Genomic DNA, 18,009 nt, shown 5'->3' with positions numbered 1-18,009 from the left:
TTGTGGGCACAAGGATGATCGCAAGAAAACTTTCTGAGAATCGACTGAACTTAGAAATGATTTCAACCATGAGTTCCCCTACCAAGCATACCTTAAATTTACGATTTTGTGATTTAAAACAAATCACATGGTTCTTACAAATTATACGAAAATTATACCCGGTCGTATATTTATACAAAGATCGTATAAATTCAGAAAACATTTTAAGATCATACCAGCAGTTAATGCGAGGAAACGCTATAATGTTGATAGCAAGAAGCGCAGAACTGTCAGTCAGCTGCAAGCAAAAGAAGCCTCCTTAATGACTCATTACCTTTGATTGAGTGGGTTTCAGTATCCCAATTGCAAACGAAATAGTGTGGGCTCCACTATCCCAGTTGAAAACCCGATTGTGTGGGTTTACTGTTCCAAATGAAAACACGATTTATATATTAAATTTAATTAATTATGAGTTTTTATTCTTACCTGATCTAAGTGGGGAGAATAGAAACATATATTTCATATCTGAAAAACCAAAGTGACCTGTTGAAAATTGATTTATTAAACTGGTGATCTGCTGTTTCATAAACCCAGTCATGGTAACCAAGTTTATTGTTAATTCAATCCTTATATATAAAAAAACTAACAGTTAACATATCTAATATGGAGCCATGCATATCAGCATACTTCGTCCCGCACGGGTCGTATGAAGAAAATCGACAAAAGAAACCGTTGTTTTTGACAAAATATACTTTATGCTTTTGGGTATAGAGGGAAAATTTTAGAATTCCACAAATAGAGTAAGAGCGTAAACTCTATTGGAACCAAGAAATAACATTTTTGCTTCTAAAAGAACTTAATTGATTGGCCTTCTTGAACAATTGTCTGAACATACACTACGTGAGCTGCCAAATGAAGCAAACACGTGAAACCGTCTGTTTTTCTTTAGATAATAGCAACGAAAAATACCGATAATACATTTTTGATTAATTAGATATCATAAATCTTTCATTTTTTGTGGTGTGGAGCTGAGATTTCAACACCAATAATTGTAAACCATTTAAGTAATTGCGGTAAATGCGAAGAAATTGCAGAAGTCTAGAAATGAAATTTCACAATGTCGGTTGTTCACTGAGTTAAAGGTATAAAAAATACTGGTGAAAGATGCGCTAAAATTTTTTGAGACATTGTCATTATAATGAAATTAAATTAAAAATTAACGCAATTTAGCAGAGAATTAATTCAAATGCGCCTCATTGAAAACAATATTGGCCATTGAAATATTGGGACAAGAATTATTCAATTGACAACTTTTTGCAAAAATTATCTGGTCTTCAATAACTACAAAGCTCTTTCGATTCATTTTTGCAAGAACTTTATAAAATTCTTGGTTGTGACGTTATGTCTATTAGTTGAGCATCGTTATACTATGGGGAAGCTATGAGTTTTTATCTGTAAACCATCAACATTTTAACCATGATTTAAAGTGTTCTCACTTTTTGCTTAAACTTTTTGATGTTTCCTAATTTGATTTTGGTTTATATCGTAATTGAGAATTTAATCGGCTATTGTTTTTCAAAAAGCACGTTGAAAATGCATTAAAATTAGCTTTCAAACAACACCAAACATGTCCTGGATGTTGATTTTTTTTCGAAAAAATGACTGGTTTTCAAGTGCTACTAAGTCCTTGCAATTGTTATTTAATTTAAAAAATCTTGGTAATGGAATGATTGAGATTTTTTTGCTATGATTAACCCAAGTTGTTATTCAACACGCAAGTTCACAATGCAACAAGATGAGCTATGATTCAATTCTTAACTCCGTCTTAACTATGAGAAATCTATATGTTTGTAACTGTTATACAAATGTTTAAAAAAATATTTCAAGTTTGCTCTATTTTTGCTCAAACTTTGGGACGTTTCCGAAAATTTTCAATTTAAACTAGTTTTAAAGAGTAACATCTATTGCTTTTCAAAAACTGCTTTTGAAATATGGCCTGGACTGTTGTCTGTTCCAACTGCTCAAAGGTCTAGACAAGTGTCTGGCCTAGAGTCTGTTCAGTCTGGCCAATGGTGGCCTAACTCTGTTTGGTTTGGCCAAAGTCTCTTCCGTTTGGTCAATACCTATAGGTTAATACCTTCGAAAGATAAATCTTGTGTATGGTTGGTCTGGAACCCCCCCCCCTGAGATCCAATTCGGTCTGGTCAACACCCCTGTATTGGGTCAAGGACTTCATCCTGGGTTCAAATTTTTGTTGGCGTACAAAACAGTAGAAAGTTATGATGATCCATTCAATTGAAATTGATTTGTGAAAAGACACAGAAATGGTTACACATGGGTTGTAACCATTAATTAACCATTTTAGCCAGGTTACATAATCTGAATTGATGTTTATGATTGCTGAGCTTTACATACGATGAAATCTGATTAACCAAACATAAAGAATGTCAAAAAAGATCGTAAAACGGTATCGTCCTAAACAGACTATCATGAACAACAGTATCCTAAAAAAGCGGTCAAAAGGCATGCAGCCTTCTAAAAAACGATCACGAACAATCAATTCGTCAATCAACCGGTCAAAATCGGTCCAAACCGATCCAAAACTATCATTTCCTAAAAGTAGTGGTCGAAAACGTTCAAAACCTATCAAAAACGGTCATTTTCCATCACATTTTGGCCGTTTTTGATCGGTGTGGTAAACTGGCGAATCAGGATTAATTTTCACTCAAATTGGAATAGTTTTCTGCGCCAAAATCCATCCAAAATCCGAATTTTGTACCAGGAATCGGATAAGACCTCTCATAATCAATTCCATATAATGAGTTGAAGTTCTCAGTTTTTGCTGAAGGAGTTCACTGTTACAAATTTGGAGCATTTGAACCAACAAGGAGTGGGGCTTCCTGCTGCAGAAGTGGTCCACAATCTAATGAGAGAGGATCGGGAATTTGAGGTGATAGGAGCAAACATACCAGGAGTACATTATGACTTCGAACTCAAGTAAGTTACAATACCGAACACTTGACTTAAAGATTTATACAAAAATCTCAATAGTTATAAAAGCGAAAGCAAAAATGTGTCAATAATCAGTGTATATCTGTTGTATATTTCAGCCAATATTTTGGAGGAGTGCTGGCACAAATTCCGCTCTTCACAAGTGAGTCTAGCTACCCAGCTAGTGTGGTGGAGTTATCCCATTTGAGAGTATTCACTGAACACACAGTTGACATCCATTTCACATTCGAGGGCACTGCAGAGGTGAGAATATGTGCATTGATCGTAGGAATATAACTGACTATGACAATAGCAATCGGATCTTGTACTACAAAAATATGGAAGGAGTTTTGCCGCTTTTCTCTAACAAATAAAACTGAAACGTACCAACAATCTGAGTTTAAGAGGGGTACCCAGTTTGAGGTGCCATACCGAAGTGACCTCTGATCAGACTAATGTGCGCTCGGTATGACACCTCAAACTGGATCCTCTTAAACTTAGATTGTTGGTACGTTTCAGTTTTATTTGTTAGAGAAAAGCGGCAAAACTCCTTACGTATTTTTGACTTTTTTCTGGAGAAGAAAGCTTGTGTGCGCCGAAATTTTGTTGGGGAGGTCCTCAGGTGGCTCAAAAAAGCATAGCAAAAATAAATTTCTCAGAAATAGTCGAGTATTCTTCTAGACGACCACTACCCTGGTCGAGAAAAAATTTGAAAAATATGTAAGATAAGCAGTGAAAAGTTGTTAAGTTGTTTTTTTTCACTGCAAATTTCGTAATTAATTTTGCGGCAAAATTAAGCCACATTTCACCGATTACAACAATTTACCTGCCTTACTCGGGTTCGCACCTCTCGCTTCCTGCATGTCAGCCACTTCCTCTTCCACTGCGCCATTTCTCACTAAATTCTATGATAATTGTTTACAGTTTAAAAGAAATTCACTCTACTTTCTGTAAAGCATGAGCGTTGAATTATTGATAATAAATTGTTTACGGATTACGCATAATACAAATGGGCATTTACATATTTTATTTATTTTTAAATGTTACATGCGCGAAAAAGGACATCATTGACCCCTGCAGATTGTCTTCAGGTGCCTCTGTGAGAGAGATAAGCAAACACAGTTTAGCAGATTATTGCAAACAAAAGGACTTACTATGTGCGTGAAAAAATTAAAAAAAAAACCGAAGCACAAATCTTTGTAATTAAATCGCTGTGTACAGCTTAAACTTTCTCATGGCTCCAATCAGCCAGATACATAGTTTGTTATGTCTAAAAATCCAATCAAATAGTTTTCAGGAAGTTTTTAACCATAATTTTAGCTCATTTTTCTTTCATTGGTCTTAGAGTTTTGAAAAAGTGGGGTTCAATGAATGATAACCAGCAGTTGCATAGTTTTCAGAACCTTACATTGATTGAGCAATTACTTAGTTTAGGGTAACTAACTTTAAGGTGTTTTCTCGTTTTTCTCATCCCATCAAACTTAATCAGCTTTTTTTCTTCGATTACTTGTTGCAATTGTTTGACATTCTTTTCGTATCACTTTTATCGGCAACTATAGCAGATCGTAGGTATCAAGCTCTTATGTGCTGTAAATTTTGTCTGCGTATTTTTGTACTTGCCTCAATTTTTTTCATAGAAACGACTATTCTCAGCAATCTGTTTACAATGTTATCAATAAGCAGTAGGAAAATTGTTGTGGTCGACCCATAAGTTAGGACTCCGTACTGTATAACTGGCTGTACATATGTCTTAAAGACTCTAATGATATGCGGTACTTATAAGAATTCTTTCAAACAATAAAACATAGCAGCCTACTGACTCGGTTCATTTCTGGATTTTATTGCTATTTTTGGCAAAACTGAAGCGGTGATCTAGAATGATGCCTAAATAGTTCAAATTCTTCACATTTTCTATGTTTCCGGGTATAATGAAAAGCCGTCTTCACTGGCTTTCTTTTGTCTAAAAAACAGTCTTTTTGTTTATTTGATATTTATTGTTAGTTTATATTGCTCTAGCCAAAGTTTATTATTGTTCAAAGCCAGTTGATGCTTGCTATCAATTGTTTTTTTAAGTTCGCGTGTTTTAATAGCGGTATCGTCAGCAAAAAAATAATCTATTCTGTTTTCGTTTTCGCATTAAATGTCATTTATATAAAGAATGAACAGCAGCGGTACAAGTATGGAACACTGCAGTGCACCTCCCCTTTGGCCTAAGCCTTGTGTATTTAGTCTACTAACCTTTTGATGAATTAATTCCAAGCCAAAGTAAACTAGAGCATCGGTGCAAAGACCATCTGGGGTCCAGATCTTTGAGGAGTTCAGTCCCGTAAGGAGCCTCAAATCTCCTGGAATTTGAATTTCAGTCATCTCTAAGTCTATAGATGATTTGGGCACAGTGCGATAGGGCACTCTTCTATTTTTTAGGCTTCAAGAAGCCTCAAGATCATCTTTCGGGACTGCAGAGCATGTGTTTTCTGGCCAGACATGCACTGTAGTCACTTTTTATTGTCAATACTCTGTGATGTTTGTTTCTGTTACTATCACTGCATCTATTTTGTCTGGAAGCTACACAGTGTTTCTTACGAAGCGGTCTTCCATTCAAGTGCTAATTTTACGCATGGATAACACACAAGTTTCTCTTCCACAACCAACCACCTTTCAGTCACATAGTTCAGCCTTCATCTCATGTTCACTCACGCAACAACCCTACTAACACTGCTTTCGCTTGCGAATACTCACAGAGTTTTTTAAGTTGATGCGCTTGTTGAGTTCCCAAGGGACTTTTATTTGAGGTCTAGCCAATTTACTACTCAATAGACATCGTTATCCACTTGTCTCGATTTCGCTTGCGCTACTTTGTTGACTTTCCAATCAAATGCCATCTTCCGTCGATTGGAGACGTTCCCACAGTTGGATGTCAGGAGACATGACTGCAAGAGTCCTTTTTAACAGGGGTCTCACTGACAACCACGCTGCTCCCTTCTTTTAGGGGCACTAAATCAAAGCTCTTTCTCAACACCTCGCATCTCAGGCTCTTGCCTGGGTTGATGTGAATCGGACTGGCAAGAAATTCACAGCAAATTTGTTTTGTGTCTGATGTGGCATGCTAAGGGCACATTCTTCAGCCTATCCGCTTAGCTAACTTCAACTAACTGAGCTAGCGGCAGTTACCCGGGGCACCACGTGGAGTTTACAGATCATGTCTACACACTGTGTTACTAACCCTCCTCAAAGGTTTTTGCCTCATCGACGTGCTTCCATGCCCCACAAGACCATCATTACTCCAAACGAAACTTTTGATTCCGATTTTTTCCATTTATTCTTTTCACTGTGTTCTGTCGCTCAGAAATGAAGCTATTAAGAGATTGCGAAGGTCGACTGTATCAAATGTTTCTAAAAGTCGATAAAAGTATTCTTGATTTCAATTGCTTTGTTTGTTTATTCACTCTGAGATCTTCTAACAAGGACAAAATTGCGTCGGTAGTGCTGTTGTTTGATCTGAACCCAAATTGGATAAATTTTTTTTGTTTTGGAATTTTCTATATAGCTTTTAATTCTACCAAAATTTAGGAATTTAAAATTTATTGCCAATGATGGGTAACAATGAGATGGGGTCATTAGTTCTCTGGTTTGCTCTTGTCTCCTTCTTTATGGAGTGGTTTTATGGATGCTATGTTAAAAGACTTCGGAAATTTTCACTCCTCAAACCATTGTTAAAATGCATCGTCGGAACAAGGGGAACACATGTTGATACAGTTTTGATAATGATGTTGTTCAAAGTTTAGCAATCTGTGCAATATTTTTTCTAAGTCTTAGCAATAGCCGTAGTAACTTTTTTCATATCAATTTTCCTGAAAACATAGATTTATTTGTTTTGCTCTGTGTGTCAATTTTGGTTTGGGAAGTTTTTTTGCTGAGTTAGCTCCAACTGTTGAATTATTGAATTTATCAAGGTCATCATCCAAGTTCTTTTCTACTGTTTTTCCATCCCCATTGATGTTGAATACTTCGCTGAAAAACTGAAAAAGAACTCCGGTTTCTATTTCCAGCGTCTGTCATTATTTGTTTTCCATAAAATTCTAACATCTACTCTCGTATTTTTTCCTCAAAAATTGATTTTTGTACGCTTCTCTGTCACTTTGAGACTTGGTTGTTAAGTAACGCTTCCAGAGTTGAAATCTTTAGCTTAGCACATTTTAGTTCTCTATCAATCCGTTCTCTGTTGGCACCCCTTTTTGATGGCTTTAGTGGTAAAAAGGCATTGAGTGCCTTAACCAGTTTACCATGTATTATCTCTGTACCACGGTTGGTATCACTTGTTAATAATTGGCCACTCATTGATTCAAATTTTTTGCAAAGAAAGGATTTGAGATCACCGAGGAGTTTATTATCAGTGTTTGAAAACATTCAGAATTTTTCTCTCCTTTTACAGGCTCTAGTCCCACTGTGTAATGGTCGCTGATTTTTGTTTTTTTTAATAAAACCTTTTAATTTAAAATTTCTAAAAAAAAGCTTCAAAACAAGTTTTTGTCGTATTTATTTCGCCCGTCGTAGTTTGAGGGTCTACAGGAGCCAAGGCATTCATTTCCATCTGGTTAAAAATCAGGGTCAGTTTTGCCAATTTCTTCAAAAATTAACACATAAGTCCCCACGCACGATATGCAGAGTACTGGGTGTTATGTTTATTTGATGAATATAAGAAGAATGTTTTCAAAAGGTGTCTGCTTTTGTAGCGTTGGGCAGAATGTAAATACAAGTCATTCAGTATGTTTTACCGCAAGTTTTCATTTTCAAACTAATAGCAACATGGCCTCCTCTTTTTTTATTTGCATATTTCTATCTCGAAGTAGTTCTGTAGACCAAAACAATTGCTTCCAAATATATTTTTTAAACAAGTTTCAGTAAGGGAGATTTCCACTGGCTCAAACTCATTCTGACTTAAAGAGTTTTGAATTCATTTTGGAAGTTGTTCGTTAATGACCGAATGCTTTGAAAAAGTATCCTCTCCTTTGCTGTTTTAAGTGAAGAGCCTCTGTTTTTTAAAACCTCCATATGTTCTTTTAACTGCGTATTCAGCATTATACTTTACTGGTTTTTATCAGGATCGCTTCCTAACAGCGCATAATTTTTTTAAGAAAACGAGGAAAAACCACTTCCAAAAATTTAGTACTATTAAGTAAAAAATAGGAGTTTTCAGGAAAATGGTAGAAAATCAATCAGAAACAAAAATTTTTGAAAAAACCAACAAATACTTGATCATTTTTAGAGTGTTCCTAATTGCTTCAAAGCTCCGCGGAAATCTCAGAATTTTTTTGTAGGCTTCAACATCCCCTTCTTCCAACCTGTGCAGGCTGCGGTGATCGCAACTAGGTTGAAGGAAGCAGCGGAGATGATCACTGGTAGCTTCGTAGAAGCCAATAAAGTTTTTTAAAATCAAAATACAAATAGGTTAATCTTTTTGTGCTCTGTTCCAAGCAAATATAGTTGTCTTCCCCTGAGAAATCAATTTTTTGAACAGAAATATTTGTAAGTTCACTAAAGTTATTCAAAACAGAAAGGTTAAGTTAGTGTACTAAGTTCATAAAAGTTCCTCTACTCTCTACCAAAACAGAGGCGTTTGCTTTGCGGCGATATTTTTTCGACGCTGTTGCGGTCAGTTACTTGTCTTTTTTGACAGCACTTAAGTTGTCCAGATCCTCAATTTCTTGTATCCATCGGTTTCTTGAATCGGAAACATACCATCGTTTTTTTTTGTTTCCATCATGTACCAAAACTGAGACAACAAAAATGTTGGTGCTTGTAATCATGTCTCGTTTGTGTGCCTCGTTACGTATTTCCTGTTCGCATTCAGGCAGCGGTTCCTGCATGTAAATATCTAGCTTGCACATAAGTTTTTTCGTTTCGCAGACTCTTGCGTTTCTTGTTCACATCAATTTTCTCCTGGTAGAATAGAGTTTACAGATAACAGTGGAAGTTGTTTTGACATTATTACTGGGTAATAGGTGGCAAGCATTTATCCGATTGCAATCTATTTTGATTCCGAAAAAATTATGAAAAATAAAATCAGTGTCTCGGGTGACGTCTACACTATTCCTTGCCTCAAATGGGGGAATGGAAATAAGCACACATTTTTTCCTGGAATACCGTTCGTGAGATTGTAGGCGATCGTTTATATCTTTTTCTTTTTCCCGTAGTTTAGCAACTTCTTGTTCTTGTTGTCCGGTTTTTGAGCGCAAAAAACGGATCTCGTTTTAATTCGCGCTCCTTTTAACCTTGGACCTCGCTTTAACCTTAGTTTATTCGCTCACCTTTTTTTGGAATTGCTAATCACGAGACTCTCATTGCAGTTTGAAGATGTCGCTTCCATCTGCACACCACAGCCGCAATAAGTAGAAAGAAAGAAAAACGATTAAATTTATTATTATCCAACGATGATATTATCTTGTTTAAGCATATTGTTCAAATCGATATTCATTTTTTAGGCTTCTGCTATAGAAATGTGTTTTTAAAACATAAATTGGAAGGTCAAAACCGACTGAATTTTGTGCTTCTATTGTGTCTCTTTGTAAGTTTTTTTGTAAGATCTTTTTTGGTAAAATTACATATTTTAGCGGTGAAATTTGGTTTTTTTTTGTAAGTTCACCGGTTACCGTGGCGGTGAAAGTACGTAAATTAATCGCTTAAAAAGTTTCAAAAAGATGTAAGATATAAGATTAGGGGGTAACAACTTTGTTATATTAACATAGTTTTGTCATCTCTAATTTGTTTAGTCACTTTCGTCAATGGCTTTTTTAGAATAAAAAAAACAATTCGGAGTGTTTTCTAAGCGGTGAATTTATGTTATTTCACCATTAAGTTAATCGATGGCGTTATGTAATTTCATCGCATTTACTGCTGATCTCACGCAATTTTAACACTTTTTTCTAAGCGTTGAATTTATGTAATTTCACCACTAAGCTAAGCCGTGAATTTATGTAATTTCACCGCTAAATTCAACGGTGAATTATGTAATTTTACCGCTACGAGGCGATAAAGGTTTTTTTACCGCATTCACCGCCTAATTTATGTAATTTCACCGCATTAACCGCTTATCTTACAAAGTTTTCCGCATTCACCGCTTAGCTTACATAATTTTGCGTTGAATGACGGTGACACCTCGACCCGGCTATCTCTGAATCAATGTATTTTTGAATTGAATTGTTAAAAATCTTAATTGAAGCCGCACAATTTTGAGATTGCTCTGTCGAACTAATTTTATCGTAACATATTTCGCTTCAATCAAAAATTTAGCCAAGCAGTGGGATGAAGAGGAAACAATTCTGAACATCGGCTCAAAAGGCCCTAATATTTATTGGGCTGCCGGGGGGGGGGGGGGCTGATCAGAGGGCTTTGGGTCGCCCTATGGTCTCATAAGAGGGCAAAGTCTGGCGAAATGGTCTGATCAGAGCAGTCTAGGGTCGCGCACCTAAACCTGGGTAGAGTTGGCAGTGATTGAGAGAAGGTGTTTATAGGTGCTGGACATCTGGAACGAACCTTCAGATGGCATCTGTCCATGTAGTATGAATCCGATTGGTTTGTTCATGTTCCAAGTGAGTGGATTGAAAGCGGGACAGAATTACAACTTCTTCTTACAACTCACCAGTGCATATGGCAAGAAGGGACCAATCACAAAAATAGAACAGGCCACATACACTGATGTCGTACGTAATTTTCATTTAACTAAGTTTGAAGTTAAAGTCTTGGCTTTGGCAGATTCAATCCACGTCCACCTCCCGGGTCTAATTTTTCCGCCCAAAAGGATATAAAAGTGGGGCTGTAATGGGAGGATTTTTTTTAGCAAAGTGCAGCTCAAAACTCTTACATCTTTTTGGGCTGCAATGGGCTTCCAAATGGGGTAAAATGACGTAAGAGTGAGGGGGTAAAAGATAAATTAACCCCCTCCCCCCACATCTTTCTGGTCTGTCAAGGGGGCCCACATTGAGAATTCCGTCGGATTCAAAACAAAGAAATCGTCGCTTTTATTTCGCCAATACCTATCAAAGCTCTTACGCTTTTTTCGTCGTTTTGATCGGTTTACGTCGGTATTGAAACGTAAGAAGCGTCGTTTTTCGTCGGATTCAAAATGTAAGAAGCGTCGTTTTTCGTCGGTTTCAAAATGTAAGAAGCGTCGTTTTTCGTCGGTTTCAAAATGTAGGAAGCGTCGTTTTTCGTCGGTTTCAAAATGTAAGAAGCGTCGTTTTTCGTCGGTTTCAAAATGTAAGAAGCATCGTTTTTCGTCGGTTTCAAAAAGTAAGAAGCGTCGTTTTTCGTCGATTTCAAAATGTAAAAAGCGTCGGTTTTTGTCGGTGTCAAAAGTTAAGAAGAGTCGGTTTTTGTTGGTTTCAAAACGTAAGAAGCGTCGGTTTTCATCGGTTTTAAATATACAAGTTTTTCGGTATTTCGGTCTGGACGGGATTTTCGGTCTGGTCCAGGGTTGGCCTTGGGTTTGTTCGGTCTGGCCCAGGTCCCGAGTCTTTTCTGTCTGGACCCGGGTTGGTCTTCGGTCTGTTTCGTCTGGCCCAGTGTTGGCGATGTCGTACGTAATATTCATTTAACGAAGTTTGAAGTTAAAGTCTTGGCTTTGGCAGATTCAATCCACGTCCACCTCCCGGGTCTAATATTTCCGCCCAAAAAGATATAAAAGTGGGGCTGTAATGGGAGGATTTTTTTTAGCAAAGTGCAGCTCAAAACTCTTACATCTTTTTGGGCTGCAATGGGCTTCCAAACGGGGTAAAATGACGTAAGAGTGAGGGGTAAAAGATAAATTAACCCCCTCCCCCCAAATCTTTCTGGTATGTCAAGGGGGCCCACATTGAGAATTTCTTCGGATTCAAAAAAAAGAAATCGTCGCTTTTACTTCGCCAATACCTATCAAAGCTCTTACGCTTTTTTTCGTCGTTTTGATCGGTTTACGTCGGTATTGAAACGTAAGAAGCGTCGTTTTTCGTCGGTTTCAAAATGTAAGAAGCGTCGTTTTTCGTCGGTTTCAAAATGTAAGAAGCGTCGTTTTTCGTCGGTTTCAAAAGCTAAGAAGCGTCGTTTTTCGTCGATTTCAAAATGTAAAAAGCGTCGTTTTTTGTCGGTGTCAAAATTTAAGAACCGTCGGTTTTTGTTGGTTTCAAAACGTAAGAAGCGTCGGTTTTCATCGGTTTTAAATATACCAGTTTTTCGGTTTTTTGGTCTGGACGGGATTTTCGGTCTGGTCCAGGGTTGGCCTTGGGTTTGTTCGGTCTGGCCCAGGTCCCGAGTCTTTTCTGTCTGGACCCGGGTTGGTCTTCGGTCTTTTTCGTCTGGCCCAGTGTTGGCGAAAGTCTGTTCTGTCTGGCCCATACCTGAATTCGGGTCCGTTTGGTTTGAATCTCCCTGTCCGCGACCCAGGATCGTCAAGCCCATGCCTGCCTTGGGTCGAGAACTTCATCCTGGGTAATACTACTACTATAACTGCTACTAAAGCTGGTAGGATGATGACTCTATGACAAAAATTGACGCTTCTTACGTTTGGAATTGACAGTTCCGATGAAACCGACGCTCCTTACAGCAATACCGGCGATTTCGACGAAACCGACAAAAGCCGACGCTTCTTACCAGCAAAACCGATGAGTTCGACAAAACCGACGAAACCGCCAAAAATTGACGAAAAAGGACGCTTCCTACATCGTTTTTGTCAGTCCTTCTCAACACGGGGGTAAAATGATGTAAGAGTGAGGGGGTATTTTCTCCTGTACCCCTCACCCTTACATCATTTTACCCCCACCCCCCCCCCCCCCCCCCTGGAAGCCCATTGCAGCTCAAAAAGTGCTCTCATTGCAGCCCCCTCCACACCCCCCCCCCCCTCCCCAGACCAAATTACCCCTCACTCTGACATCAACTTACCCCCATTGACAAATCCCCCCCCCCCCACTCTTACAACAAAATTGGAGGAACTTACGGAGGACATTCGACTCGAGCTCGAGAAATCAAATCGATCCATATTTATTGCCAATTTTTTCTCCGCATTTATCATATCTCAATTGCCTCGCATTAAACCTCCTCAAGTGGATTTAATAATTTCGATAGCGGATTTTTGTAATATTATTGAAATTATTCGCTTTTAGCGAAATAACCTCTTTATTGTTAATTTTCCGTATATATCGTCTGGTAACCTGAACTAAGAGCAGGTAATTTTTGCCTTAAGGAAATTAACGTGGTGAAATTCGTACAAATCAATTTGTTCAGATATTCAATGTGACTAGTTCAACCACAGACATGATAGTTCTCAGTCTTCGATTTGAGTCTGGAACTGGGAGTGAAGTCATTATGGGAATCAAAGGACAGCTCGGAGGAATCCACCGAAAATATTACTGCAATTTTGCGTAAGAGTTTGGCATGTATTCTCATTTGGATCTCAACTGTTGTTCTGGTAACTCAGCTACGTTTTTGTTATATAAAATGTTTCCATGAAAAAAAGGGGTGAACCATTTTTGCCTCCATCAATTTTGTTCTTTTCCTAGAAAGTGATCTTGATATTTCTTTGAGACCACAATTACAAGAACACACGTCAGCTGATTTTCGGGTAATCTATACCTTTTCTTTATCGTTCGTTGACAATAGAATCTTAAAAAAACCTCGTTTCAAAGGCGCGTGGGAAAGATAAAAATACGAAAAAGTAAACAATTGCTTCTCTAATATTTTTATTTTCCTTGATTTAAGGCTCTATGTTGTAATCATTAATTACACTTTTTAGTCTGATCAACTCGTATCGTTTTCCTGACCTTGACCCTGGTGACCTCTACACGATAGAAATGACAGCAATCAGTCTGGGAGGAAGACAGAGTGGAGAGGGGGGTGGTGCAGTGGCAGTGATAAGAAACTACACTTTCACAGAATCCACATTCCCAATCCAACCAACTATTGCCACTACTATCACTGTCACTCAACACACCATACACTTCGGATGGACTAATCCTGTCTTCTTTCAGGCTAGTTTAATGTACCCAAAGTGATCTATGCGTCATGTGACATAGCCGAACACTGCCGGTGTTTTTTAGTATTTCCCATTTTGGGGCGTGACTATGATTGATCGACTAAGATGAGTACCCGCGTTGAGAATTTCTTCGGATTCAAACATAAGAAATCGTCGGTTTTCGTCGCTTTTACTTCGCCAAAACCGATTAAAGCCCTTACGTTTTTTTAACGTGACATCCAAAATTTAACAAAAAACAAACACTTACTGATTGACTGAAATACTCGATTGGGTAAATTAAAATTTCTATTTGGTCTGATGTGATATTTTCATAATCAATCTTTTAGCTGGTATCTAATTGATAAGACCTGATTTAGCAAAAAGGTATAGTTCTCTATCTTTACTCTGCTCTTCATATAGGTTGAGATAAAAGTTAAACTTTAGCATTGTGGCCCCATGCACTGTCTATTGGTGCCCAGAACAGAAGAGTTCTAGGCTAGAGAGTTAGAATTTTAATCTATTTTACATAAAAAGCAATCTCTAGGTCACTTCATAAACGAGATCAAGAACACTTAAAGAAAAGACTAAAAATCAGAAATTAATGCACAACCAAAAATCGAACTTAGATAAAACTAAAATGACCCGAATTCACTAAACAAATTAATGTCGTGACAAATTATTAAAGATTTCCAAAAATTTTATTGAATTTTTTTGTTTGTGACTAATGCAAGGAGAACTGAACAGAAAATGTTGAACTGTTAAAATGTTAAAGTAACCATTTTACATTAAAAACTTCCTGTTTGAAATTCTGCAAATGATAATGTAAACTTTCTGCTACATATAGATTTGCGTAACAGTTTTGATTGAGTGAAATCTATAAATCCGCCATGGTTGAATTTGATAGCACACCATGCAAACGAACAAAAATGTTGAAGGAAGTGTTACTTAATCAATTTGTGGTAGACCGAGATTAAAAAAAACTCAGAAGCTAGCTCAGCATGTTTTTCAGCAGACCATTCGTTTAGACCAAAACAAGAAAAAACAATACAAGCAAAATACGCAAACTGCTTTGAACGGGGTTACCGCATTTGATTCCTTTCTATATAAAGCCGGATTCCCAATTGCTTTATGAACTTCCTATCATTAATTATTTTTTCTTTATAAAGGCATATCGTTTCCTTTTGTTTTGTATGGTTTTCAGGAACTAATTTCAAAAATTTTTAGCATGCATATTTCTTAAAATTTTCATTTGTTGAATAGAGTTAAATTAAATATGAATTTACGATCAAGCTGACGGTTGTTCAGTCTAAAAAAAATTAATTTTATTCTTTTTAAGAAAGTTTGAGTTGTTAAAAATCACGTTGTGTAAATAAGAAAACTCAAATTGAAACAATTTTGATTTCGCAAGAATTAAAATTGCACGAATAAAGTAAGCAATAGCTTTCTTAAGTTCAGATATTAAATAATTTCATTTGAAATCAATTTTGTTCAGACTAACTTGATTTATAAAAAAACAATTGAAACTGAATATAATCAATTGACAACAAAGAAAGACAACTTAAACCTCTGTAAAGATTGTTGAAGAGCACAAAAAAGATTTTTCAGACACTCCAAAAAATATCGCGGCAACTAAACCAGCAAAATATTAAGGAACCTTTTAGATATGACTTTATGGTTTTAATATATGATTGCACAGTTTTCTTGGAAAAAACTTTTGGAACCTTTGAAAGATTTTTGGCGTAAAGTGATGTAAAAACGTTAGATGACATCAGTCTTCTAAACAAATGGTTCTGAGCAATTGATCAATCAGACCTCAAAGAAGTTAACGTTACATCTTTATCTTACTGGGTGTAGTATCAAAAGTTGCTAGATAAAAGCTCCAAAGCCAATGAGATGATCAGACCTGTTTTGTTATCCTCTAAATTTTCCTCAAAAAAAGGAAAAAAATGAAAACATATAAAACAAAATATGCATTGACAACTTTAATGATCAATTAAATAATAATAATGATAAATACAATGATAAATATGTATTGACAACATTATTTCTTTATTGCTGTGCGCGAACACTCGTTTGTCATCAAATGGGGACAATGCTCATTTAGGGGACAATGCTCATTTTGGGGACAATGCTCATTCTTGTTCAAACCTATTGTGTGGGTTGATGAGGACGAAAACTTGAAGACCCGTTTGCCTGGGTTCATGGGACCAAACGAAAGGGAAAGACTCAATTGCGTGGGTGCAATGGTGACTTATGGGGTAGCAGCCTGATCGTATAAAACTTTCGGAAAATCAATTAAACTTAAAACTGATTTCAACCATAAGTTCTTTAACCAACTATTTTTTCTATTTGAAACAAAAAAAAATGTTTTAAAACAGTATTTGAGTTTTTGAAAGTTTTCTATCTCTTTTTCAGTCAGTAGACAGTTACAGTACAGTTAAGCCAAAATTGTTGATGAGCGGAAAATTAGGTGCTAACTCTCATTACGGAGGCTTTTTGTTTGTTATCTAAGGTTATGAAACTGTTAGATAGGGTCGTCCGAAAATAATAGGTTTTTGATTCAAAAAGCACGGAAATCAGATCTTTTGAACCAATTCTGAATTGGTGACCAGACAAGTTTATTCAAAATACTGAAAAAAAAACATTCGAGCTCTTTGACACTATATACCCCTTTTTACTGTTCATAAAACGCCTTGCTGGTCAATCCAAGCCTTAAATTTTATATGAAGCCTGAGTTTTACGTGCTTCCGAAATTTAATCAAATCAACTTACATTTTGACCCAGAAAATATGGACATAGAAAGGAAGCCGATAATCTGGAAGAGTTTAAATCACGCTTTCAACAACTCTTTCAAATTAAATTCTTCCTTTTCTTTAGAATATTCATATTTGGGTGGATCCAATCGGTGGAAATTGTCCTTGTGCCCTCAGCAACCAAAGGTAAAACTTTATTCCCAGTTGCGGTAAAATCTATTCTGATCCAAGGATGAACGTTCCTACAAAGAACTTATGTGTAGATACGAAGAACATATGTGGTTATATAAGAGATGCAAATTTTCTTAGTATGTCATTGCACCGTTAAACAAGAATCGTTAATCAAGAATAAGATTTTTTATTGTATTCAACCGGGCATGACTGTATCCAGAAATTTGATCTGGCTCACTGGTATTTCAAACTTTTCATTTGCTTTTAAATGATTGTTAAATGTAAATGTTTAACCAAACTTTTGTTAGGGTTGTAAAATTTTGAATTTACATTTTACAGATTACAAAAAATTAATTTCAAAATGCAATGAATTTTAATTAAAATGTCATTTTTCCCTTTAGCCCGAATGACGTGACCATCACAGACTTGGAAGCGGGAAGAGAGTACGAGACATTCATGTTGGCCGAAAGTGCATTTGGCAGAAACAGTTCTCGGGTGTCATTTGTAAGATCTCTGTACACAGACACAGTCTCTCTCAATAACACTCTCTCCACTCACAGACTACAGACACAAGTACACTTTGAGTCAGGGGTTGGATCCACTGTTCAAATGGATCTCGACTGCTCTGATTTCCCGCTCTCATGGACACAGAATCAACTTTTTGCGTTAGCATTATCTGAAAAATTTGTTTCTGCTATTTCAATTTTCAGACTCATTCTGTGGCATTTTCTTAGTGTAAACCCGTTTGACAATCTGCAAAAAAATATATTACAGTCGCTTAAGATGTAAAATTATTCTTATGAGCATTGTAACCTTGAAATACATCTTCTGGAAGAAACTTCCGAGAAAAAGTCTGAACGAAGCTCTGGAACTTATCTGGTCAAGTGTGGTCTGGTGTGGTCTCATCAGAGGCAAATGGGAGCACAACTGTTCAAAGTCGGTTCAAGAGCGCCAACGTGAAAGTTTGATCACAGTTGTTTTCAAGAGCACGGAAAAATAACCAGATTAAGAGATTAAGGTCCAGACAAAAATTATTTCTGATCAGACCGTGACAGACAAAAACGACCTCCGATCAAGCCAACCTAGACCGAAGACTGATCAGACCATCGTCTGCTCGATAGTCCGTGTTCGCTC

General features: G+C 36.8%; 1 protein-coding gene across 2 annotated transcripts in view; it reads left to right on the top strand.

Moving 5' to 3' along the window:
- The window catches only part of LOC142348373 (uncharacterized), a 216,132-nt gene that overhangs the window by 19,719 nt on the left and 178,404 nt on the right, over positions 1–18,009 (top strand). For both annotated transcript variants that reach the window (XM_075399697.1, XM_075399696.1), the window contains exons 4-10: positions 2,828–2,976; positions 3,090–3,234; positions 10,482–10,670; positions 13,225–13,361; positions 13,733–13,967; positions 16,829–16,890; positions 17,277–17,540. In XM_075399697.1, the coding sequence (XP_075255812.1) occupies positions 2,828–2,976; positions 3,090–3,234; positions 10,482–10,670; positions 13,225–13,361; positions 13,733–13,967; positions 16,829–16,890; positions 17,277–17,540 (1,181 nt within the window). The remainder of the gene's footprint in view (positions 1–2,827; positions 2,977–3,089; positions 3,235–10,481; positions 10,671–13,224; positions 13,362–13,732; positions 13,968–16,828; positions 16,891–17,276; positions 17,541–18,009) is intronic.

The sequence above is a fragment of the Convolutriloba macropyga genome, chromosome 10, assembly GCF_964194025.1.
Source record: "Convolutriloba macropyga chromosome 10, txConMacr16.3, whole genome shotgun sequence".
Taxonomy (NCBI): domain Eukaryota; kingdom Metazoa; phylum Xenacoelomorpha; order Acoela; family Convolutidae; genus Convolutriloba; species Convolutriloba macropyga.
Note: the sequence above shows the minus strand (reverse complement) of the source record. Positions and strands in the feature narration are given on the sequence as shown.